This window comes from Chelon labrosus (genome assembly GCF_963514085.1).
Source record: "Chelon labrosus genome assembly, chromosome: 10".
Taxonomy (NCBI): Eukaryota; Metazoa; Chordata; class Actinopteri; order Mugiliformes; family Mugilidae; genus Chelon; species Chelon labrosus.
Genome location: NC_140360.1, coordinates 18,888,950 through 18,915,726, shown reverse-complemented (window position 1 = coordinate 18,915,726; position 26,777 = coordinate 18,888,950). Strand labels below are relative to the sequence as shown.

The 26,777-nt window shown below is 40.1% G+C and overlaps 3 protein-coding genes across 5 annotated transcripts in view; 1 reads left to right on the top strand and 2 right to left on the bottom strand.

The window, feature by feature from the left end:
* Positions 1–4,087, top strand: part of scube3 (signal peptide, CUB domain, EGF-like 3) — a 69,832-nt gene extending 65,745 nt beyond the window's left edge. For both annotated transcript variants that reach the window (XM_084553476.1, XM_084553475.1), the window contains one exon: positions 220–4,087. In XM_084553476.1, the coding sequence (XP_084409602.1) occupies positions 220–372 (153 nt within the window). In that variant the 3' untranslated portion in view covers positions 373–4,087. The remainder of the gene's footprint in view (positions 1–219) is intronic.
* LOC311494429 (complement component receptor 1-like protein) lies at positions 3,973–9,463 on the bottom strand. Of its 2 annotated transcripts, XM_084553477.1 has the most exons (11): positions 9,321–9,463; positions 9,020–9,217; positions 7,942–8,041; positions 7,785–7,858; positions 6,511–6,735; positions 6,207–6,401; positions 5,011–5,107; positions 4,852–4,925; positions 4,583–4,762; positions 4,300–4,482; positions 3,973–4,206 (listed from the first exon to the last, which is right to left on the bottom strand). In XM_084553477.1, exons 1-11 carry the CDS (start codon positions 9,424–9,426, stop codon positions 4,184–4,186), a joined length of 1,455 nt encoding a protein of 484 aa, XP_084409603.1. In that variant the 5' UTR covers positions 9,427–9,463; the 3' UTR covers positions 3,973–4,183. The 2 variants fall into 2 exon arrangements, with proteins under 2 accessions (XP_084409603.1, XP_084409604.1); XM_084553478.1 differs by lacking the exon at positions 6,207–6,401.
* Positions 9,464–14,522: 5,059 nt separating this feature from the next.
* Positions 14,523–26,777, bottom strand: LOC311494223 (6-phosphofructo-2-kinase/fructose-2,6-bisphosphatase 2-like). The gene is made up of 17 exons (XM_084553160.1): positions 26,609–26,777; positions 25,595–25,786; positions 24,478–24,603; positions 23,991–24,087; positions 23,758–23,824; positions 23,593–23,667; positions 23,319–23,375; positions 23,091–23,215; positions 22,376–22,583; positions 21,832–21,978; positions 21,643–21,747; positions 21,108–21,237; positions 19,009–19,071; positions 18,852–18,916; positions 17,225–17,425; positions 15,905–15,969; positions 14,523–15,811 (listed from the first exon to the last, which is right to left on the bottom strand). The coding sequence occupies exons 2-16, from the start codon at positions 25,683–25,685 to the stop codon at positions 15,916–15,918; spliced, it is 1,611 nt and encodes a 536-aa protein (XP_084409286.1). The 5' UTR covers positions 25,686–25,786; positions 26,609–26,777; the 3' UTR covers positions 14,523–15,811; positions 15,905–15,915.

Sequence of the window (26,777 nt, the reverse complement as noted above, 5' to 3'; positions counted from 1 at the left end):
TTGAGCAATAATTGGTCATCAAAGGCGTTGTAAGGCTAAACAAAGCCAGTAAATCTGTACTTGTATGAGTCAAATGGTCCGTTAATATTGTAATTGTTGTCCTACAGTTGTGTAACTTGTTTTCCAGTATTATGTAACAAGTTCAAACGTAATTGAGACAGTTATTAAGAGCACAAATATGTGTTTGAATGGTTAACCGCTGTTTGTTCTTCCCCACAGGACAAAAAACTGATTAAGACTCTTTTTGATGTGCTGGCTCACCCAAACAACTACTTTAAGTACACCACTCGGGAGTCCAACGAGATGCTTCCCCGCTCCTTCATACGACTCATAAGCAGCAAAGTCTCCGCTTTCCTGCGACCATACAAGTAAAAACCACGCAGCTGCTGACGCACCGGATCGCGACCCCTCCCCCCAACATCCCCCTCCACCTTACAGGCCAAGTCCCCTAACACTCGCAGGACTTAAAAACACAGAACATACTAGTATGTTTACCTTCTTATTTTCCATAGGCTTTGACAATAAACACTATGCAGACCTGAGAAATATTCTACACCATTTGTTGTCGGTTTCCATTCAGCGCAGGTCTGCAGTCCCGAGCTCGAGCAATTAGGTGGGGATGTAAAGTATGTGAGTGGGTTTGGTTTCTGTTGTGATGTGTAAAGAAACCACAGAGAGAAACAACAGGAACTCCTATTTCAGACGGTAGGATTGACGTTTTGTGTGTGTGCGTGTGCGCGGTTTGAGCTTGATAGAGCTTGTTGTTGTGTTTGCTTAAATGAGCGGTCCGAGTTCCAGCTCCAACTCCTACCATTAAGTATGACTGTACGTATTGTGCAAGTGTTGTGTAACTCTGGTTCCATCTTCGGTGTCTGTGTGCTGTCCTCGAGGAGGAGCAGTTGTGAAGTTCCCGTCACAGCTGCGTTCCAGGTCATTCAAAGCCTGATTATTTGAGCTCTTAGAGCGGTTTCACTGTTAAAACAGTTAATCTATGTTTTGTTCCATCTGTTTAGACTGTACCAACGTTTTCCAGCCCTCAGATCATTTCTGTTGCTCTTTTCAGCTTAAGGCAAATACAAAAGGGTGGTTTATCATTCCGAGAACACAGTGGACATTTGGGAGATAATTAAACTAATTGTTGTGAGAGCCACAGAAATAAGATAATGTGATGTTTAGTGGAACATGTCTCATAGAGAGAGCGAGAGAGAGAGAGAGAAATGTCTTTGAGGGACATTATGTTTGCTGCTTCTTTTAAAAGGTCACTTTAATTCTTCAGTCTCATATTGTCTTTCTGATGTACTCTATACACTAATAATCTGTAGGTTTGAAACAAAGGGAAGCTCCGAATCTGAAATACTTTAGTTCTTACACCCGGGAAGTCAATATTCTCACATTTGCCCGTCTATGGAATATCAGTTTTATTGTTTTTTATTTCAGTCTTGTAAATAATGAAAATAAATTAGACGAGGGTTGAATTATTTAATCCTAATTTGTTTACGCAGGACCCCCACCACCCCCTTAAGAAAAGGAAAAAAATAATAAAATTAAAATCACTTTCTGCCCCAGATGTCCCACCCATCTCAAATCCAAAGACGCCCAACACCACCCCCTGCACTCGCATTTAGTTCTGTCAAAATGACGACAGCTCTTCCAAAGACCGCACAGAGAAGGCGGGTCAAGTCGTTTTGTGCACTACATTTAGAACGCGTCATCCGTTTTTATAGAAGTGCAATGAATGACAATTCATTTGTGACGCACAACGAAACTTGTGAGATTTGGTTTGGGCTGCGGTCTGGTTGAGGCTCATTGTATTAAATATTTATCAGTCGCTACAGGCAAAAAAAAAAAAAAAAAACTTAACCGTGATTACTGTTAAAGAAAGAGTGAACGGTATTTGGTGTGGAGAAAAAAAAAACAGGGTAAAAAAATTTAAATTAAGTGATTTAAATTGAGATAAAAGTATATTTCAACATGTTGGGAAATCTGCTTATTTGCTTTTTCAATGAGAATTAATGAGAAAATAGTTCTAACTCTTCTTAAGTATGAGGCAGTTGAGTGTTGGCATCCAATGAAGACGGTTAAGAGTGGGAAGTAGCCCGTCTCTGTCCAGAAAATAAAATCTGTCTACAGCATCTTTAAATCTCACCAACCGCTTCATGGAAAAAAACAACAAGTTCTGGTTTTCAGATCTTTTGGATGCCAGACTATTTAAGCATGTGCAGTGGCTACGTTTGCATGTGGTATTTTTTTTTTTTTTCCAAACGAATTAAAATAATCCTGATTAGAGACTCCAACATAACATGGATGCTAAATAAAATTATCCAATTAGATGAATGTAAATGGACATTTTGACATGAATGCAGAGAAAGACGTTTTCCCCCAAATTTATTGACACCAAATTCCTTCAAAGGATCCGCATTTCATTAGTGTCGTTACCCACATAGATTCTGGCTTTGTACATTTGTTTGAACAACTTGTTCTGCTACCATCTGTCCCAGAATCATGAAAATCCTGTCACCTGATATTTAAAAATGGACAGAAAGAATGTATTTATTCCAACCAGAAAAACTATAGGATCAAGCTTTTACTTAGGTGCTAATATTTTCCTGTTGAATGTATCAAGGTTTGACACCACACCCATCAATCTGACTGCATGGATGCTCTTATTCCACTAATAAGAAAAATGGCCCAATCAGAATAACAGCAAACAACCTCCTAGAGACGTCACAGAACAGACTGGCCCGATAGGAAAGAGTGTTCAGATTGAAGTGGAGTAATCTATTGAATAAGAACAGAAAAGTGCTTAATAACCATGTAATCATGTTTCTTTCTTTTTGGAATCAGTGCTTTGCTTGAGCAGATGCTGTTTGCCCCACATGGACGAAACTTCAGGTGACGTGTTGAGTTTGAAGGGGGGACATAAACACCGAATTCGCTAAACAACCAGTTGTTCAAACAAGTGTTTGAATTTATTTAATAGGTGAAACGCGACAAAGACGAACTCAGCGTTTCTGCCCACATTGATTTCGGCTTCGTTCTTTCTCCGTTTTGTGACATGTAAACATATATTAGATCATTTTAATCAGGAGTCGGTGTAAAACAGTTTAATTGAAATCTCTAATCAGAATTGTTTCAACTGTGTTAAAGAAATATTGCCCGTGCCAACGAAGCCAGTGACACCAGGACTCCTGGCGTGAAAGGGAATAAGCACATTTCCCTATAATTTGCAGGCTATTCCTTTAAAGTCAGTGACACCACCACTGCAGTCAGATTGGTGTAGACTGTATGGTCAGTGGGCCAGTGACTTTTAACGTGTATATTCAACCGTCTAAACTGAATCAGTGCTTGCCCTTTTATATGTAAATGATCAGAGGGGGTGTTGTCCCCTCATGTAAATAAAAATAAGTGGGATGGTTCACTATGTCTTGTGTACAAAAATTGTGTTTTAAGAATTCAAACTTTAGGATGACAAAGGGCCAAGGAAGTGTCTAGAAATTCTCCGTGTACGTCTCAGTGTGATTCTAAAAGTTTACTCAACCCACGTGCCCCAATTCTGAAGAAAAAGAAAAAAAGAAACGGCCACCTCTTTCACCAGAATCGGCTTCTTTCCTGCAACCTGATTTGTTTTTTTAATTGTTGCCTTTTAAACGAGAGTTTGCTATGATGTATCGGAGTTGATAATGATATTTGCACTTGAAATGTTTAATGCTCATGTAAAGAAATGTCTGGATTTTTTTTTTTTTTGTATTGTCTTTTTAAAATGAATGGAATTGGTGTTCTTATTTTTCTTGTAGCTTGTTTGTTCATGAAATGCTCACTCACCGTTTAGTCTATAGAGATGATACACATAACATTATCAACTGTTAAAAAAAAAAAAAAAGAAAAGAAAAAAAAAAACTATGTACAGAGGTGAATTAAACAAGTTTTTACTTGTCACTGCCCAAAACACTTATCAAAATAAACATACTGTACTTCAGCTTCATTTCAAACATATTTTAATGTCTGTATAATGATACGATGATATAAACGTTTTTAGGAGCAACATATCACGGTGCATTATTAAAGGTTGGTTTTAAGAATATTAGTGTTGCATTGCTAGTTAGCTTAGATCACTGTCATCCTCCACTCATTGCTGTTGCTGGTTTACGCAGGTTGAACTGAATACTGAGCTTTTATATTTTCACTAATATCTCCTCCAGTAACGTGCTGAAAAAAAAAAAAAAAAAAAAAGACAATTTTTATGTGAGTAAAAACTCAGTTAAGTAACTTGCTTAAAAATAAATTAGATTTATTACTTACATGAGCGACGACATTGGGGAAGACCAGGGGACCATTGTCCCTCATAACAGGTAATGGTGCTCGGCCCCGTCAGGGTGTAACCCCTGGCACATTCAATCGCTATGGCGTCCCTGTGTTGAAATACCCGATTCTGAGCTCCCATCCAGAAGGCGTTGGGGACATTTGGTGGCGGACAAGTTATTTCTGTGAAGAAAAAGAATCCACCTTTTATTCAGCATTTCTGACATAAGCAGAATACAAGTTGTATAAAGGTCACCGTGTTACTGGACGGAGGATTTCTGACCTTTGCACTGTGGAGTAGGTGCGCTCCATGTGCCATCCTTGGTGCACCAAATCTGCTTTTGTCCAACGAGGGTTCCCACACGACACTGGTATTGAAGCACAGTCCTGTAGGCGAAAGGAGGCTCCTCAAAGCCGCTTCTCTCTGCATTTGTCACCTCTGGAGGCTCTTCACACACCACAGCTGAAATACAATAGTTTTGGCCTAAGTGATTCAGGAAAACAAATAGCCACATAATAAGTCATGTATTTAAAAAAAATAAATAATGGTACCCTCGCAAACAGCAACGCGTCCGTCCCAGCCGTTACTCAGGCAGTGTCTGGTTGCCTTTCCTACAACATTGTACCTGATGGCAGGAAATGTATAGAGTCACATTTTCAGTGATTGAAAAGAAATCAGAGTGCAAAAACTTTTTATTTAAAATGCCTTACCCTTCATCACAGACAGCTGTAGCAGTGTCTCCAAACTCCACTCCAGTATAAACAAAATGTCCATTTAGAATCTCTCCTGCAGAGCCACAAAGCTTCCCTTTTGACACACACACAAAAAAAACCTGTTTCAATATTTATGCCCAGTGCAACAGAAATGACACAACCCAACACAAGTCTCATACATCATGCTGCATATCATCGCAACCACTCCATTCATTTTCTCTCACCAATTTATATGAGACTGAAAACTTGCTCAGATTAGGTAATCCAGGGTTTTGAACTACCCTCATGTAGCTGAGAGTGCAGTTTGATTTAAAAGGTCTGTACTGTAACACAATTTAAAAACAATGCGAGTCATTAAGTTAACAATCCAAGTTAAGTATAACTCATTGATGGTTGGCTGGTTTTACTCGATTTGGTCAATTGATGCCCTAAATAAAAAGGTGATAAGATGACTCAAACAAATGGCACACAACATCGACATTTTATTGTAATTTTCATAAATAAAAATAATCTGAGAGGCCATGTGGAAAAGGTAATTACAGCCTCATATTTATCACAACTTCAATTCAAGAAAAAGAAAAAAAACTGAATTAGAGTCCAATTCGGTGCCAATGAGTGGAACCTCTAGAGAGCAACAGGTGGAATCCAGTGTGTGGGGTTATCACGGCAAGAACTAAAGGGCTTCTAAGGCCTTAAGAGAAAAGGTTGGAGGTATCTATGAGTCTGCCAGTGCATGTAAAAAGATCTCCAAATCATTCTACTGAAAGGAAAAATCTATCTGCAAGTGGCATAGATTTCAAACAACTGGCTGACCCTGCAAATGGAGTCAAAGAGAAGACTGCCTGATGCAAAGAGAAGCCTCAAAGGAACCCAGAACTCACAGAATCTGCAGGAAACTCGTTGGGGTCAAAGTGCACGTGTCTACAATCTGAAAGGAGGAGTATGAACCGGATCTGCACAGGAATGAGAGGTGTACCAGGAAAAAGTCTTAAGATTTTTTTGACAGAAATATAACATCTGTTAGTCACTTAGTCTTGTTGAATAAGTGACTAAAAAAAATGGTCTTCATTGTCTTGTTCAAGTACAGCGTATCACCTTTATCTGTAGGGACGGTTACCTATAGCGACGAATATTTGTTTGCCAAATATCTTTGAATACTTCGAAATGTACAGAAGCAATTGAAATGTCATTACTTTCGCATTTTAGCCTCAGTGGTGTCCATTTTCCATTTTTACAAAGTCGAGCCCTGCTGCCACCTGCCGGGACGTGTCCGATGTCACATGCGTAGTAGACCTTTTCTCCAGAGGAAAAAGAGGTCTTTGTGATGTACTTGTCAGCGAGTCTGGCATTGGAGTTCCCGGGAGCTAGCGGGACGCCACATCCACCTGCTGCACAGGTTTCCCAGAGAGGAACAGGTCAGCCGAGAACTGAGGTGGCGACCATTTGTCAGCGTGCCTAAACTACATGACAGCCTTTCCAGTAGAATTAGGAACTCACTTGTTTTGCCAGATGATTGCCGAGTACCATCAGGTGAGGGAAGGCATCGAGGGGGTTGGGGCTGCCACTGGCCACTGGGGCCACACTTGATCTGCTGAGCTCCATCCAGCTGGAAACCCTTGCTGCAGGTGATGGTCACCTCCTCCCCAACCCGATACATCGAGACATCTCCACCTTGCAGCACAGCGTTGGCCACTGCTGGAGGGGAGCAAGTGGCCTCTCCCTCTGAGGAGAAAATGATCAAATTCATTAAACAGGCCTTTTTCCCCTCTCCTCCTCCTCCTCAACATGAGGCGAATTGCAATATTGTCAACACTTAAACAAAAACAGCAATGACAATGTAAAAGTAAAAGTCAGCAAAATGTTCATGGAGCACCAAAGGTGGGCCTGCAAATGTAATAAATCGTATCATATGGAATATTTTACTGTTGTGGATGTGAAGCAATTTAACCATTTTATGCTACTGAGAAATAACATTTATCATCATTAAGTTCTGACTGTAAACCGATAATATGTAAAGTAACCACAGTCAATTAATGCAGTATGTCAATGATAAAGCACAAGCACCTAAAATCTGTATTACTTGGTCCACTACTGCTGTTGGCAAACTTCTTCAAAAGACATCAGGTGACGCACTAGAAACGTGACGAAATCTGGAATCTTAACTCTGATGCATTCGATCAATATTGCCACATATGCATGACTTTACACTGAACAACAGCTCTTCCTGTTACTAAACTGAAAAATATGCTGAAGGGGATTTAAATGAGATACAGTTCATTGTTCATCAAGTTCAGACGGTAATTACTCATTCTTCACAACACTCCCCACTTGCGTCACCTTTTCAGGTATTGCAATGATGCACTTTATGGAATATTACTCAGAGACGGATAGTATTCATTCATTCATCTTCCGTATCCGCTTATTCCTGTTAAGTGTCTGCTGGAGCCTATCCCAGCTGTCATAAGGGCGAGAGGCGGGGTACACCCTGGACAGGTCGCCAGTCTATCGCAGGGCCAACATAGAGAGAGACAGACAACCATTCACACTCACACCTACGGCCAATTTAGAATCACCAATGAACCTAATGAGCATGTCTTTGGATGGTGGGAGAGAACCCACGCAGACACAGGGAGAACATGCAAACTCCACACAGAAAGGCCCAGTCGGCCCATGGATTCGAACCCGGGACCTTCTCGCTGTGGCGTCAGTGCTAACCACCTCGCCACTGTGCCGCCCACGGATAGTATTAAATCCAATTTATTACTACCCACCTTCACAAGATGGAAATTCTCCAGTCCATCCAGACTTCTTGCATATCATGTAGTTGAGTCCTTTCAGGGTGTATCTGTCGTGAAGGATATACAGGCAAATGTAAATCCAGTGTCTCATTCTGAAATTCTAGGGAATCTGCTAATCTGTAAAACTTACCCCTCATTGCATATAGCGTAAACCTTCTCCCCGACAAACGTATTCCCCTCGTACTCGAACTGCCCGTTAAGTAGTTCACCGGCGTTGCCGCATGATTGCTCTGTCAGAATGGAAGTAAAGGGTCAGCAGGACAAGAATAAAGAGGGAAATTTGAATTTCCAGGTGAGGAAAACAACAAAGTGTGTAGTTAAAGGGGCTGTAGTGTTCTTCTACATAGGTGGTGGAGGTTAATGACCCCATGCCATGCTCCTTGACAAACACTGGTCTAAAGGGCTGGAAGAACAAACAAGATTTTCCATTATGCCGCATGGCACAGAGACCTTACATATTTAGGTATATACCAAGAATATCAGTATGTTTTAACAGGTCTCTTTTCCAGGAGTATTCAATTAGACTGGGCCACAGAGCAGCCTGTTTGATTAAGGACTACATATGAAAACATGAAAAATACACAAGAAACTAAATAAACCAAAGAGTATTTATTGTAAAAAGAAAAGTCTACAGCAAATGGTCTACATCCTTCACTGACAATGTGACGAATCCTATTCATAATCACAGAAAAGCTTCCTTATTTAACAGGCCTATTAGCTGTGCAATGTAATTCAGATTTTAGACATGGGCATACACTATAAAGTTAGATGAAGACTATCAATAAAAAATCATGTCAGTATCATGACACCTATTTCTGGGCAAACTTCATGCTGTAACGGTTTAGGTGACGCCTATAATAACTCTTTCAATGTGAACACAGGCACGTTGGATTATTGTTTTACAGACTTGAACAATGTGAAAGCACTCTTTAATCTGTGTACCTATTTAGTTTTATTGAAATCCAAACAAAAGCTGCATAAATAAAAATCTATTTCTGAAACATCCCGGTAGATACTTGTTTATACGATTCACGACGGGTCCGGTAGGGGGCGATATGGTGCTTATGCTTCCAATCCATTTTAGTCACTTTTATATCCGTTCATATCTTGGTGAAATCTAATGTTCTGGCTGCAAAACAACATTCAAAGCGCCTCTTTAGACGTTAATTCCTCAGATAATAAAACAAGCAAATGTGTGGACTTCTTACTTTCGCATTTTAGAGTCAGTTTGGTCCATTTTCCATCTTTACACTGCACAGCTCGGCTGCCTCTGGATGGAGTGAAGTCCTCTGCGCAGTCATAGTAAACCTTTTCTCCGCTGCTGTATTTCTGTCTGGAGGTGTATTTCGTGTCCAGTCTGGTTTGAGGATACTCCGTCGGCGTAGTGCAGTCCTTCTGTACCTGAGCTGTGTTTGTTTGTTTGTTTGGTTTTTAAGATAAAAAAAAGAATACATATCAAAACCATGAAAATCGGAGTGATTTATTTCATATTTATGTTTTTAAATTTACCTGAAGCGAGTAATGCAAACGATAAAACTAGAATAGTCCTCATGTTTGTGGTCCGTGTTGATCTGAACGTCGAAGAAATCCTCCGAGTCAACAAGAGAGGAAGCATTATATAAAGGAGGGGTGGCCCAGCCCAGGACAGGAGCTGATTGAAATCACCCGGTGTTGTTTTCATCAGAGGCATGAATAGTTCTGTATGATGGTCTTAAGCAAGAATAACCTTTTTGCAAGAACATATAAAGGGATTGAGAGTGCTGCTTCAGGAACAGGTGTCAAATATTTATTAAATCAGTAAAATAAAATGAAATCCCTAATATGACAAATAAAGACCATTAGATGTGGCACGTGATTTTTGAGGAATTAAACATAATCATGTTATGTCCTCCTGAGTATCAGTAGTTCAAATTTCAGATTCAGATTCAGATTCAGAAAACTTTGTTTGTCCCTGGGGAGCAATTTAAGGCACAAGTTTGTCGTCTGTGGAGGACATTTGTAAACCTGAACATCTCCCTACTGCTAACATTAGCTTCCTAATGCTACTCAATGAACTCTTTTTGCTATCTACAGCAGGGATGGGCAACTCGATGGGCTGCCTCACTCGTCGTGGCCCTTAGATTCATTTTTGAAAATTATAAATCTGTATCCTCTGTGGCACTGAATCAGTTGTAATGACACAGTTGGCCACTAGATGGCGCCTCTAATGCAGACGCCGCCTCGCACACGCTTCCACCTGGTCTTCACTACCAGTGAAGAAGAGGCGTTGAGCCGTGGCAAAGAGCGAAGGAGAGAGAAAGCTTAATCGAGAAAATCGTGTCTTTCAGGAGAAAGAATGTAAAGGCAAACCTGTGTGCTTAGTCTGTTTAGAGACGCTATCTGCCATGAAAGATTTCAATTTAAGTTGCCGCTACAACATGTTGCACAAAGCTAATTACGAGAAGTATACTGAAGCTGCAAGGGCTGCTATCTAGCAGACCTTAAATCAAAAGTACGCAAACAAAGGCGGCTTTTTACCAGTGCCCACTGCTGGTAGTGGTGAGGTAGAGTGAGTACACAGGGAAAATGTTAAACTCTTTCTTGGTGTAAAAATACACAAATTAATAATTTAAAAAAAAAAAAATCACAGAAAGTGGTTATTTTTTGTTTGCTTCAATAAACACACACACATATATACAATTATAAATAAATTAATATATATATATATATATATATATATATATATATATATATACACTATATTACCAAAAGTATTCGCTCACCCATTCAAATGATCAGAATCAGGTGTTCTAATCACTTGGCCTGGCCCCAGGTGTATAAATTCAAGCACTCAGGCATGCAGACTGTGAAACAAGACATTTGTGAAAGAATGGGCCGCTCTCAGGAGCTCAGTGAATTCCAGCGTGGAACTGTCATAGGATGCCACTTGTGCAACAAATCCAGTCGTGAAATTTCCTCGCTCCTAAATATTCCACAGTTAACTGTCAGCTCTATTATAACAAAATGGAAGCGTTTGGGAAAAACAGCAACTCAGCCACGAAGTGGTAGGCCACGTAAAGTGACGGAGAGGGGTCAGCGGATGCTGAAGCGCATAGTGCAAAGAGGTCGCCGACTTTCTGCACAGTCAATTGCTACAGAGCTACAAACTTCATGTGACCTTCAGATTAGCCCAAGTACAGTACGCAGAGAGCTTCATGGAATGGGTTTCCATGGCCGAGCAGCTGCAGCCAAGCCACACATCACCAAGTGCAATGCAAGGCGTCGGATGCAATGGTGTAAAGCACGCCGCCACTGGCCTCTAGAGCAGTGGAGACGCGTTCTCTGGAGTGATGAATCACGCTTTTCCATCTGGCAATCTGATGGACGAGTCTGGGTTTGGAGGTTGCCAGGAGAACGGTACATTTCAGATTGCATTGTGCCAACTGTGAAATTTGGTGGAGGAGGAATTATGGTATGGGGTTGTTTTTCAGGAGCTGGGCTTGGCCCCTTAGTTCCAGTGAAAGGAACATTGAATGCTTCAGGATACCAAAACATTTTGGACAATTCCATGCTCCCAACCTTGTGGGAACAGTTTGGAGCGGGCCCCTTCCTCTTCCAACATGACTGTGCACCAGTGCACAAAGCAAGGTCCATAAAGACGTGGATGACAGAGTCTGGTGTGGATGAACTTGACTGGCCTGCACAGAGTCCTGACCTGAACCCGATAGAACACCTTTGGGATGAATTAGAGCGGAGACTGAGAGCCAGGCCTTCTCGACCAACATCAGTGTGTGACCTCACCAATGCGCTTTTGGAAGAATGGTCAAAAATTCCTATAAACACTCTCCTCAACCTTGTGGACAGTCTTCCCAGAAGAGTTGAAGCTGTAATAGCTGCAAAAGGTGGACCGACATCATATTGAATTCTATGAGTTAGGAATGGGATGGCACTTCAGTTCATAGAATGAGTAAAGGCAGGTGAGCGAATACTTTTGGTAATATAGTGTATATATAATCATACTTATAATTTAAAATTAAAATGGCAGTTTTATCATATCTGGTTAAGTGCGTGGTCCTATGTGGCCCTCTGGTAGTGTCAATGAAAAATTGTGGCCCCCTCCATCATTTAGGTTGCCCATCCCTGATCTACAGAGAACATTTAGAGCTCTTCATGGATGCCAAACGTGAAGGGATGGGGCTTTGGTAACTTTTGTCTTTCTCATTAAGGAAAATGTGGCCCATCAGTTGTATTATATCTTAAAAATATATATATATTTTTCAGTATTCTAATTACCTTACAAATATTGGGGAATTTAAAAAAAAATAAAAATCATGGTAGTCAGGAGGATATATATTTTTTAATCAGGAGTGAAATCAACCTTAATATTAACCAAGCTTTTTTTTTTATTTATTTTTTTTTAATCGAGATGAAGTCTCATCATTTTTTTTCAGCCTTTCTAATCTTTCAAGGTTTCCTATAAATGTCAGAAATAGGAAACCTTCAAAGATTAGAAAGGCTGAGGATCCTGCAGGACATGTGTGCCCATTAATAGACGTCTTCCTTACTGTTCTGTCACTAACCACTCTAACAGGTTACTTCCTATGTAAGAGTTTTGTTAATTTGGTCCTTTGATATGTCTTGATCCAGTCTAATTTATACCTTCCACAAGACTGATTGTACAAACTGGGCTGTAAGAGACAGTCACCAGTTTATTGTTAGGTACACTGTGCAAATACCAACACCGTTGAATGAAACAAACCTGCAGCAAATCTTCATGATGGTGAATATAGCTGAACGTTCATTATAATGATACCTGTATCTACTATTTTAACACATTTAAGTCAGTGAGGGTTGGCTAAATAACACAATACAGTTCAACAGCGACTCAACAAAACTGTTAACTTAAAACTGTTTCAGGAAAACTGTATTGTTGAGTTTGACTATTATATATTAGCTGTCTTTAACCAATAAACTGTCAGCTGCATGTAGAACCTGTATGGTCTGGACTTCTCCCCTGAATCTGTATTTTCTATTTATATTTCATTTGTCTGGAACATGTTTTTTTTGGTTTTTGTAGACTAATTTGTCCGGATCAGAGTTTCCAGCCTCTTCCATCAAAGTTGTTATGATTTTTTTGGTCGCAGAGCCATAACAGCTCATAGTTTTGTGACTGACTGTACATCCCACCAGTGATGATGGAAGCAGCATTCACATCTTTTAAATTCTTCCATCTTTCATCACAGTTGAGTCAACAAGTCTCAGAAGGGTCAACGCGTAACTCAGAGTTATGACTCCTCTCTATTCTTTCTTTTTGTTGCAACACACACCCTCTCAGATTTATTAAAATGCTATTTAATTAACGGTCTGAGTGTTTGTGGCTGAAGTGCTCACAGCTTGTGGACAAACGAAGTGTGGCTTTTAAATAATAAGACTAACAAGTCAAGCTAACCATAAAGGCTTGATACCAGTGTTTCGTGAGTTCCTCATGTTAGAAGTGTACACAATTAATATCCACAAATAACTGATCATTAGACAGATCATTACAGAGTGGAAAAGTACCCTTGTAATGCAGTGCGAGTATAAACGACCTGAAATCTAAGTAAATGAATGTTAAACACAGCATGTAAAAAGACAATATCTCATTAACAGTAGTCCTGTCTGAGAGCATTAGAACTAAATGCCAGCCACAGAGTCAATGTGATTTAATTAAGTAGGAAAATATCATGGCAGCTGAAGCATTCGCTAAAAATACACACTGATTAGCCACAACAATAAAACCACTGACAGGAGAAGTAAATAACATTGACTATCTTGTGGCAATTCAATGTTCTGCTGGGAAACTTTTGGACCTGGCAAAACATTATAACCAGCAGAAGGTGTTGACCTGGCCTCCAAATTCACTAGATCCAAAACTGATCAAGTATCTGTGGGATGATCCACAGAGGCCCCTCCCCTCAAACCATAGGACCCAAAGGCCCCCACTAACAACATTCTGTTGTCAGACACCACAGGACACCCTCAGAAGGTCCATGTCCATTCTCTGATGTGTCACAACTGTTTTGGAGGCACAAGAGAGACCTACACAATATTGGGTCATAATGATATGCCTGATTAGTGTAGTTGTAATATTATTTGATTTTCTTTTTTTTCCTAGTAAAACATCAGAAGGACTACCTGATTCGTGATGATTTGAGCTTTCAAATATCTGCAGTCACTGTAATCAGTGTATCTTATCCAGAGCTTGTTATCTTCGTTCAAGGACGGTAACAAGCGCCAACGCAACTCAAGATTAAGTTCTCTGAAATACTGACAATTATTTTCCCTCTTTCCTCTTCCATTTCCATGATGACTCAGAAGCAGCAAATCACTTCCATTTAAAGAGAAAACAATTCTGAACTTTAAGTGCGTGTCTGTTTCATTTTTTTGTATAGAACTCAGACGGAATAATGTTAACAAATCATTACACACGGAACAGGGTGTGGTGAAAGGTTACACATGTTACATCACTTAATGCCTGAATGACAAAAAAAAACTGTTAGATATTATATATATATATATATATATATTTAATATTACATCTTTAACATTTTTTTTGTCAGATGATTTGAAGTCACTCATTTGTGTCTGATGATGAGCGTCTGGCTCTGGAGTTTAGCAGACAGGAAGGATACTCCCAGTGAGCTCACATCAAATTAAAGGCCAAAAATAATCTTAAATAGTCAGGAAGACTGTGCAAATTTTACTTTATTCAATTACACGGGTGTGCAATAACAAAAAAGCCTTTTCAAGACGTCCAAATGCATTTACAATACTTTGAGTCAGGGGAATCATTCCTTTAAATAAAAGGCACTTCTTTATTCCTGGTCCTAAAATCAAAGTCGTGTAAATGAATGTGATCAATTTGGGTACTGTGCACAAGGTAGCACTACAGCGTCTTTGTTGTATCAATACACAAACTGATTAGCTTTTTCTTGGGAGGAAACTGAAGCATTAAATCACACCAACATATTTTCTCTATGTTGAACATTTCCGCACTGTGGACTGCTGGCATCAGTGCTGTGGAGGTAAAGTTTGCTTTACATTATCATAGCAGGAGGCAGAATATATCATTTAATATTATTTAAGAAGAAAACAACAGACTAAAGTAGACATCTTATAAGAGAAGAAAGAAATAATTATCACAGAGCAAAGACCTTTGAAAGGGCTTAATCTTTACAGTTCCACAATTTGGCTGCAAGCTAAATTGCAATTATTATTATATGCCTAAATTACACTTCAAAACAACATTTGTCATTATCACCAGAGGAACGATGCACATTACCGGGGAATGTTTAAATTTGAGATAAGCAAACAATCTCAGAACAATTTAAGGCTTCCTTCATGAGAGGCACTCATTCACTGAAGATGAAGGCAGTAGCTTCCACTGAGGTATACTAATCACAATCAACATGTTCTACATCTACAGCTAAATACGACTGGAACCCATCATAATCACGTGGAGTGTGTTAGAACTAATGGACGGACGGTCAGAGCGTCTTCACTATAAATCTGTCATTCATACATGTCACAGCCCAGAATGAAATGGACATATGTTTGGACACTGGCAAGTTTTGTTATTTTAGCCGTTTACAAAAAAAATAAAATAATTTGTTCCTGAAGAAGATATAGACTCTCAGCTTTAGTTTGAGGGTATTCACATCCAAACCGGAGGAAAGGTGTAGGAATTACAACCATTTTTATACACAGACCCCTATTGTCAGGGGCTCAAATGTAATTGCTAAAACTAAACCCAAATGAAAGCAGAGAGTTTAAACCAGCAAAACAATGTGTCACTGTCCAAACGTGTGTGGACCTAACTGTATGTGCACGTACAAACCCTATCCAACAAACAAACAAAAAAAACAAACAACACACAAGGATACACAGGTGCGGTGTGTAATACAGTTCTTATGAACTTAATGGCTGAAGCTGGTTGGTGTTTCACTGCTGGTCCTCAGGAGTGCTGGAGTGTGGAGAAAAGCCTGGATCAAACAGCGAAACAAAAGAGTCAGATGATTTAAAGGGAAGACCAAAAATGTTCCACGTGACAGATAAGAGGAAGAAGAGTAAAGTACCTCTTTCTTTCTCAAATCTGAACAGAGTCATCTGAGTCCACAGCACTGAATCCGTTCAGAGAGTCCTGCAGAATGGAAAAGGAAATACCAAACCAAAACAGGAATGAGGCATTTGTTTTCACTGGCAGTGACCGAAGCCGAGCTAATATTGAAATCTGAGGTCACGAGCTGGAGTGAAACACTCTTTTTATGTCTCTTTCCAGGTTTCAAAGTGCAGTGATGTTAATAAAGGTCACCTTATGGTAGACAGCACAAGGAAAAACACTTGAAAAAACCGTGAACCTCCAAGATGCTTGTGCAGGGAATTTTGCCATGAACAACCTTTTTTTTTTTTTTTTTAAAGTGGCCTCTGATCCTCAAAGAAACGATGAGAAAGTAAAATAAATATGTGACCGAGTGAGTCAAACATAAGGAAATAATTTAAAGTAGCGTGTAAACATACATTCTAATTTTCACTTTTCTTTTAACCGCCAACCAATTAATAAAAAAAGACACAATAATTTGCCCTCATATATATAATGACATGGGTGTGTACTACATACAAGTGATCTTTATGTGAATACAGATTCAAACTAGACGAAAGATGAATGTAGCCAATGCAGAGTGGTTTAAAGTCTGATACCATAGACAATACCTCCAAAAACTCTCAAGGTGCAAAAGACACTCATTCAGAAATCGTCTTCTCTGATTAAATGCCAAGTCAGTGTGTTTCCGCAAGTCGTTGCGATTTGTTTAGCTACGTAAATTCAATTCGTCTGATCAGCGTCCCAGAGCGGTTTTAAAAATAATTCCGTAATTAGATATCAGTTCCAAAAAGAGGTATGTCTGCCTTTCGTCCAAATTTAGTCACTTCTGGCTGCCAAACAAATAAATAAATAAACAATAGTGACAGCTATCTAAACTACAAGCTTCAAAATGGTAATCCAGAATCCAGAGTGGTGACGTCACTGAGGCTACGTCGATCTTTTATATATAGTCAATGGAAAAGAGTTAACGGACAGCTACAACCTGCAAGGCTCGATCAAAAAGTAGCAAAGATTATCATTATTTTTTTATTTATTTTTACTGGACATTCATAGTAAATGTAAAGTCACATTTTAAAGGGGTACTGAGCTTTCTGTATGTCTTCAATTGTGTTATTGTACATTACACGATGTTCAGATGCAAATATTAAAAACTAATTCGAGATGAAAGAACAACATAAAACAGGTGGATTAATGAACTTTACTTTTGTCGTCGTGTGTTGTGTGGGGCTAAATTTCCAAGGAAAGCTTTGTTACGTGCGTCTTCGCTTCTATCACAAATGTGACAGACACTGACCTCGTTTTGTAGCAGTTCTGCCCCCTCGGACGCCTCAAAGCATTGCATGCTGGGTAAAGTGGGGGGCTGAGACATGCGGGCATGTAAAACGTTGCCCATGCTGTAAAGACGAGGCCGTTTAATCTGGTCTTGGCTGGACAGCGGAGTGAAGCTGTTCCTTCGGAGGAAAGCTGGCGGCACATTGTCTGTTCGGACCTTATTCTGGCAGAAAAAAACAGACGGGGGAAGGTGGACTGATTAAGACATTTGTTAAGTTACACTACATAAACCTCTGCTCTGTCTGAGATCAGGGTGTCCCATGTGTGTGTGTGAATACGACACAAAAACAACCAATGAAACAAAAGCCATAAATAGAAAAGCCATTGTCGTGTTGGTCTCTGCAGACAGGATATTCCTCCCCACAGTTAACAAGGGGTTTGTCAGTAAATGTGTTTATGTGTTCACACCCACTCTGTCTGGGTTTAAATCTTTGTCACTAATCAGGACAAACTCTACGAACAGAGAACAGATATGGAGCTCACTGATTAGGAAATGAAAACAAAAGGCATCGGTTTATTTTTTGAAACTGAGATTTCTGGGCAGCAACAGTCCCTCAAGGGAAGACAACGTTTGGTCCTGAAGAAAAACACAAGGTCTGTATTTGTAAAAACAAAACCTGTAATGATAAGGAACCAATCTCATATGTACTCTACACAAGTACAAGTGGTTTGTAAAGTGAGAGATGGACTGTAAACATAAAAATATTTAGGTTTTTCATATGCTCCCTCTGCAGCTGGAGGCTTTCATTTCCATTTTTATGTTGTGTTCATGTTTGACTTGGTTGTGAAGGAAGGTCTCTTTTGATACGAACACTGTAAATTACATCACCACAATTTAAAGATCTGGCAACTGATGATGATGCAGAGGGTGTTGCCAAAGCAACTAGAGCTGCCAGGAACAGTCAGTTAATAAAAGCTATAGCTACACTATTTTTCCTTGAACATCAGTTCGTTTCTACATTGCACGCAACCTGAAAAAAACATCTCTGAGTAAGTTCCATCTCCATGTGAAGGCGGCCTCTCATTACTCTTCGGCACATGAATACCTGCTGATCATGAAAGCTGTATAATACAGGCAGCATTGTTTCTACATTTTTTTATTTTAACCATGAAAACTGGTCAAGACATTTCACTTTACAGCTGTATGTCTGTGTGTAGGCATAGATTTAGTCACAGACGTAGTGTAGCACAAAGGGGCTTATATCCAGCCTACTCTCTTCCTGTTAGAAACTAATCTTGCCAAAATGTTTCACAGAATGCTCTAATACTGAATTACTGTCAATTTATGGATGGAAATCAGAGGTTGTGGAAGTGTAGCCAATTGAGATTTTGAAAACAAAAAAAGTCCTTCAAAAGAGTTTTAGACATGGAGCTGCAAGGAGTCATGTGGATACTGTTGCTATGTTAGCGATGTAGCTGCTGAAAACTGAAAAAAAAAACTGTAACATATAATTTGGGCCTGAGTTCTTAAAAATAGTTTAACTGATCCACACAATGGACATTACACTGAGCTGGCTGGACGGTGACGACCTCTGAGAAAAGCGACAGCATTTGCGTGACGCTGCACATTAAAAAGATCAGAATCTTACTAATGGTCTGTCCCTGTGAGTGTTGACAGCCTCCACCTTCAGGTCAAACATGTCCACTTTACAACCTAGGAGAGGGCGACATGGCAAAAACACATCACATCAAGGAAACAAAAAACAAAGGAAGAGGTTTAGGACTCTATGCTGAGTGGGGACTTACCATAAGCCACAGGGGTGAGTTTCAGTACAGTGTGCAGGGGACACTTCAAATAGGGTAGATCATCTGTGCCAACAAAAATAAAGAATGACTACTGAGGCTTTCTGTGCTGTGGTTTTACTCAGTCATGTTTTTGAATTCTCTTAAATGTTTGTGGATTTTTCTCTGATGTTAGAGGTCCACGCCTGTGGACAGCTGGAAAGCTTATGCTTTGCTGGTTGAGGTAGAGGACATGTTGCTCTGTTAAGTCTGCACTGCTTCATGCCCCAATGGGAGGGGGCGCAGTGGGACGAAATGCCAGTCAGAGCAGCACCCACACTTTGGTTTCTGTAGTCATCCCACAGACGCTGCAGCAGCGCCCACTTCGTCTGCTGTCTGCCCATGCCCAATTAAGGCTTTGATTTATAACAGTGTATTCTGCTCTGAACACCCAGTGTTTACTGCTCATGTTTGTTGTTTCTCACACATTTATACACACATTTGTTTCATTATTTTACACAGACTAACACAGATCTGTTGTAATTATACTGTTGGTGTAGCACCAAAATAAGACAATTCTCTATTAAGGAAAAAAAGAAAGATTTGCGATTTATATTTTACAGTCTATTTGACATTTCTATCATTGACTGCTGTAGCACATTGAGTTGGTGCTCATTAGGTTGAAGCATACCCGTCCTGATCTTTAATATATAATCCTAGTACAGTGCACCTTCATAACAGTTCAATTGTGTCTTACAGCTACACTTATCCAAATGACCAGTGGAAGAATTGTCTATTCTGAACGGGCAGATTACAGCTTTATTTGAGCGAATATGACAGTGGAAGGTCATTGTGAATGTGGCGCAAAACAACTGACCCAAAGTGGCACCGTCATGTCTACATGACTAAATGAAACAGCTGTTGAAGACACTGCTGTGAAAGTTATAATATAAAAATAATAATAATTCAGCCGAATATGATGAACTCGATAGGGCACTTATTTGACAGCTCTACAATACACGCACCATAACAATTTCCGATCCCTCACCCAATCATCTGGTCCTTGATATTTAGCATGTTAGTCAGCAGTGCCGGGCCTCATTTTGGCCATTTGCTGTAATGGTCCTGGAGTATAATTGGTGGTCGGTGACGGATATGTGCTCATCACCTCTGGAGCAATAACCCACAGTAACTCAGCTCTCTCGAGACTCTCCACCCCACACACGTTTATCACGATAAAAACCAATGAAACAACTGTCTGATTATTTCTGGGAATCCCAGCCTCACTGGCACAGTGATGGGAAGTCTGTGCTTTTTTTGCTGCGCAGATGATGACAGAAATGGAATTCAACTTTTTTTGAATTTGGCTCCCCCGTGTGGTGGAGTTAACAAATGAGACTGTGGTATTGAAGCAACTGATTGTTTTCTTGCCGTCCATGAACAAATTTAACAAAAATATTAGCATCTGTGATTCTGCATTGACACATTTTATCCATAGTTTACTGCAGGTAGAGACAGACAAATAGCTAATGCTGTTAAAACTCCTCTATTTTTAGAGGGTCTTTGCAGCAGCTTAAGGCTTAGGGTGAAGAAACACAGACTAACATTCAGCTAACAAACCACTCAGTTAAGCCTGAACGCATAATCCGGATAGAGGACTCAGGAATACAGAACAAGTTTGGTCGTCATCCGTAAAAAAAGTTTGGTGATTGTTCTGCAATAGTCTGGTGCCGCTTGTGCACGGTTTAGAAAAGATATGCAGGCTGGACAAGGCTTGTGCAGCTGCGTTTTGCTTTGAAAGACTGTTACTAAACCATACAATCCTTAATCTGACATTTAACTTGTTATTTATGTTTCACAAAGTACAAACACCTCCTGTCATTTGGGTGCAAGGTCTCGTTTCATTGCTGAGCCATTTAGACCGTACCACATCCACAGAGTACAGCAGTAGCTGGTGCATTTGAAAAACATATTCCAAGGTCACAACATTACCTAAATGTAGCGCTACAGGAGCAAAAATATTTTACGTTTACTCAATATGAACAATATGAACAGTCAGCAGTGGCATCAGTCATCTGGGAGCCCACAGCACTGTAAATTTGTAATGTGTCATGTTTCTGTACCTGCGCCTTTGTCCAGGAAATATGCGAGTAAGCAGCGCATGACGGCCTGATGACAGATGACCAGAACGTTGCCCTGTCGCTCCAGCTCCATGATAACTGGCTCCAGCCGCTGCACCAGGTCCTGGTAGGACTAGAGATAGAGAAATGATATTGTGAAACAACAGAGCAAGGGGAAGGTTCATTCACTATTTGGTTGGTTGCATCACTCTCTCAGTTACATAAAAAAATAAACAAGGAGCTGGACCTGAATATAAATGTGTCCTATCCTTGCCATCTCTTCCCCTCATTTCTCTCCGCATTGTCATTTCCAAAACCCCTTAGCAATAATTATCAAGAATGTATTATTAATGGCCTCAGGTTACAGCTGACTCACACTAAACTTCTGTAACAGGCTCTAACTTGTGAATTCTCCTATTTAACGAGACAGACTCACTGTTTAAGTCATCAAAAAATCACACAGCTCTATGTAGCTCAGAAATCTATAAAACTACTTGATCAGTCAAACGTCACTCTCTGTGAGAGAGAAGCCTTTTACCTCTCCACCAGGGTAGCGGTAATGATACTTGTCCTGGTCTCTCATGGCAAACTCCTCTGGGTACTTCTCCTCAATCGTCTTATACGTCATCTCTTCACACACTCCCTGAAGCGCAAAGAAATAACAGAGAGACTAACGACAGGATTCACCGGGTTCATCTATCTATCAGTGACATAGCAGAAGACTTACAGCATCTATTTCATTAAGGATCTTCCACTGCTCGTAGGGAACGCGCAGCTCCTCTGCTGTCTGAATGGTGCGTCTCAGCTGGCTGGTCCAAACTTTCAGGTCCGTCAGCCGGTGCTCTTCCACAAAACCCCCCAGTGCTGCGGCAAACTGTCAAACACAATACATGAAAAAGACTTTCATGCTTGAGAACTGAAACCTCAACACTGATCTGAAGTTACAGTGCATTAAATAAAATAATTCTTCCAAAAAGGCCAAGAAATCTGTTTAATGCAACAGAATTTTACTGAAGCCACATGACTTATGACTGAAAATGAGATTCTGCAGTGTGTTGCATGAGCTCTGTTATATGTTGTAGAACAACATCAATTTGTAACTTCATATTAAAGGAATAGTTTGAGACATAACATGTTCATTAGCCAGCTTTAGAGGTGCTGATTGGTGGATTTACCAGAGTCCGTTAGCTACCGCTGAGCTAACCAGCTAGCTTCATATTTAAATCTTCTAACTTCAGCAGAAAAGATTTTCAAGGACATGAATTAACCACCTGTTTCCCTCTCTCTGACAGCTCCGAGTCACCCCCGAGTCGCCCCTCCATATTGTGATGGCTCTCTCCGTGTCGACAGAGGTAGATGGAGTGGGAGTGCACGTGGATGTTCATGAGGTAGTAGACTATCTTGCTTTGGATGTAGTCCTGCACCCTATTGACCAAGAAACGGCGGCCCACATTGATAACCTGGATGAAGGACAGGTTTCTGTAGGTCAGGGTGAAAAGATAAGAGAAAATTAGACAATATTATTACCAGGAGCACTTAACGGAAGACACTGAAAAGCAACTCAAGGGTAAAGAAGGGATATCTTGTACATTTGGTGCAGTCTAAACACCTCGGGACATTCTGTGTCAGTAGCTTGTTCATGAGGTCACGAGTTAGAGACATTACAAAGTCCACAGCTGTTACTTCTCATTCCAAATAAAAGTGAAGTTTATGATCTGAAGTCTCTGTACAGTTACTACAAATCTACAAATTATTTTAGTTAATCAATAAAATAAGCAAATAATCCACCCACAGGTAAATCAGCTGGCATGAGTTCAAAGAGTTATGACCTTTGAATCATTGGCTTGGATTACAAATGAGCTCCTGTTTCCACCTGCTGGACAACTTCTGGAAGTACATGTTCTTTCACACAAGGATCCACACCGACTTCAAACAGATGAAAGTATATTAGTATAATAGTGGTGAGAAGTATTTATATCTTCTTACTTGTCATGTTCGTCTGGATCTAAAGGTTGATAGGTCACTTTATAACACTCTATTCGCTTCAGAAAATCCTCCATGACGCTCTCTCTGTCCCTCTCTGGGTAGTCTGGGCTGGACACCTTCACATCCTTCGAGACATTTGCAGGGAAGACTCACCGTGAGTTTTTTTTGTTTTTTAATTCAAAAGGCAAAAGTTTGTCGACGATTAAAACACAAAAATATATCACTTACCATAATATTTTCAGCAATGACGTCTGGATCGTCACATATTGACTCAACGAAAAACACCTGATGGAAGACAGAAATCGAGAGAAATCTATATTCAGCTTAAAATACTGAAATAACAAATTGTTGTGAATCTAATTATTTTGAATGTTTAATTCCTGAATTAAAAGGTAAAACAAACATCTGTTGGGTTGTTTTTCTGACGTGCAGAGTTTCCCGTTACCAGAACATGAATGAATACATTTACTTCAGATAACAAAGACGTCAGTATAATTCTGACCTTGTAGGCATTCTCCTTTGCAAAATTAAGGATGAGTTCCCTCCTCTCTCTGGTTGTGTTGGTGGCATCAAAGACCTGACAGACAACACGGCATAAATCACATTGTAGTGGAAGATGCATCAACAAAGACCGCACACACACACTGGTTATTATTCATGTCCTTACAGCGATCTGGCCTCCCTCCTTGCTCAGATAGGCCTTGACATCTTTCAGCGCCACCAAGGCACACTGTCTGGAAACATTATATGAAAAAAAATAAAAAATGCATGTCAAAATATAAAAAAAGGAATTTGCATGACTGACCAATATGAGAGGAACCAGGTGTTTGCTAATGGAAGAGGAAGAATGAGTCTGCTGCTCCTAACCAGTGTCACACAAAGTGCAACTCTCTTACTCACTTTCTAATTTCCATCGCCTCTTTATTGTCATGTCTGAAGAAGTCATAAGACTTATATGACTTCACTGCTTCTCTCCTATAAACGCCAAGATTAAAGACTGCAAAAGAACCAAGAGAGAGAGTCAGAGAAAGACATGAAACGACACTAACAAAAGACAGACATACAGAATATGCTCTGTCAGGTGCAGCTTATTTGAGCTGCACCTGCCAAACCAGTTCTCCTGTGTGACATGAAACCTCTAATTGAGCTATGTAGTAAGGCGTTGGCGCAAACATAACTACAAATACAATCGCTTTTTCCATGAGCTCACAATTATGAATAGAACTGTGTGTCTTTAGAGCTACTGCATTGTTCAAAAAGCACCACCCTGATTTAATCAACCTGCACATGCATGATTGTAGCTTACACACGAAATACCCCTGAGATGTCTTCATGTGGACAAATCAAATGAGCATGAAGCTCAAACCCATCTCGGCTCCATACTGACCCTTCGTTGGCACTCCAATCCAGTTGAGGTAGCGAGTCAGTTTCTTAGACATGTAGGTTTTCCCCCTGGCCGGCAACCCAATCATCACAATCACAGTCGGAGAGTTGGTCATGTAGGAGGCCCAGGCTGCAGTTTACACACGCACACAAGAAGCAAGCACACAAAAACACAGACACACACCATCGTGATTTGAGAATCTAAGGAGGCAAGGATCCTTTAACACCAGTCTGTCTTTTCTAAAATGTCACATTCTGAATAAAAGGGCAGATAGGAATACTGTATACACACATTTGTATACACTGACAGCAAGGCGTGGGACTGTTGTGTAATAATCCAATGTCACCTCTGCAGCGTCCACTAGCTGGTGAATTTCTAACATTTCTGTCATGCCATCGTCACCTCTGGGCTTCTGGTTAATGTTTCTCAAAGTTCTGCTGCTTAGCAACACAGTTTAGTAATCCAGTGTGACCTTGTTTGCTGGTAGAAGAAATGGAAAATATCCTGACAGGGTTTCTTCTCCCTTTTCTTTCTGTGTTTACGGAAGACCATCTTTAGCTCGGGGAAGAGAAATCTGACAAAACAAAGACCTGGCGAGAACAGACTTGACTCTAGATTCTTAAAAGAGATTTTTAGGCTCAGCTGCCAAGAGCAGGTTCATGAATTTTAGAGCCGTCCCACGTTCCTGATTAAAGATTCCTCACAGCCTGACTGAGAAGATAAAACTAAACCCAGCTCACTGACATTTTTCTCATACAGTACTACTCTACGTCTACAAGTGTATGTTGTAGTCCCTTCCTTTTAAAAAATATACCCACACACTGTGTATACACTAATAATTACAGAACGTGCGTCAAAGGTTTAACAATGTCACCTATCTAAGTCAATCAGTGCCTGCTGACAGGTGTTACGGTGACACCTTATCATGTTTCTTAACTCGTGGCCAACAAGGGTAGGGACTGAACCGTTTTAATTTGTAACCCAGTGTCGCCAGAGTTGCTGCATCATATTAAATAACAGTTAATAAGCAAAAGATTAAATCATTAATAGACGTCAGGTCGGAGGCTTACTTTTCACATTTCACCTTTAGAGCATAGAACAGAAAAACAAAACCACTCACAGCATTTCTTCTCATTGACTCTCAGGTCCGTCCTTTTGGCCTCAGTTGAACCGTCTGAAGCAGCCACATGTTTCTTCTGTCTGGCGGCCATGATGATGCAGCCTGATCTGCGTCCTGCTGTCCCGTCAAGGCTGGTCTGAGGACAGCGAGCTCTGGTCACTGGGGACTTCGGTGTAACATGCCAGACGCGGCCTGATGATACAGCAGATCACAATGATGTGCGTACAGTCAGACGCCAGTGAATGCTGAGAGCTAATATAAGGTCATGATCATGTAAAATGTATTAAAGGAAAACTGAAGACATTCAGCACATACAGAAGTTCAAACCTCGGTTTTATTTAATAATATTAACAACAATCGGGAGATTAAAGCATTTTTATTAAGACAGCTTTGCAAATATTCTCTTGGTAAATATAACCTTAATTAATGATTCATTTGATGATCACTTTGTACCCAAATACCAAGTTAACATTTTGTTTTTGTTAACATTTTTTAGTCAAAGCTCAAATATTCAGTTTCACACTGTAAAAAAAACAGAAAACAAATAAATAGCTCAATGACAGGTCTACCACTTGAGTTATTTCCTTTTAACTAATACATTCATCAGCTAATATTATGGGTCTCATTTACTTGATGAGATTAGTTTTCAGAAAATAAAAAGTTTGGACATGATGATGCTCAAAGATAACCGCATCCTCCCTTAACAGGTTCATCAGATGTTCACTCAGTCATGCTTATTTGCTAGCTAGCTGAATGTATATAGGTCAGAGCTGAGGAACCAAAGCATTAGTTCAACATTTCTTGTATTTCCATATGAAAATTGCCCATCTGTGTTTAGCAGAAGTTGTGTCACCTTCTTCCTGCTACATACAACAGAGCTCTAGCTGCCACATTAACTAGCAAACTCCTGGCCTGTAAACTTCATTACTTCTGCTTTCACTTAAATAAGCGGCGTTTGAGCGGGAAAGCCGCGGTAGAAAAATTGCGATAAAGCTATAAATGTTTGGGACTTACCAATAAGAGGGCAGGTGCAACATATATTCGGCTTTTTTTCTTTGTTACGGTGCCATCAGTTCACTTGCACCGCCACTAGAATCGACCTCTTATTCTTCTTCGTCTCTGATGATGTTTGGCTCCTCCTCCCTGGTTTCTGACACCGGAAGTTCACCGCCTCTGTCAAAAC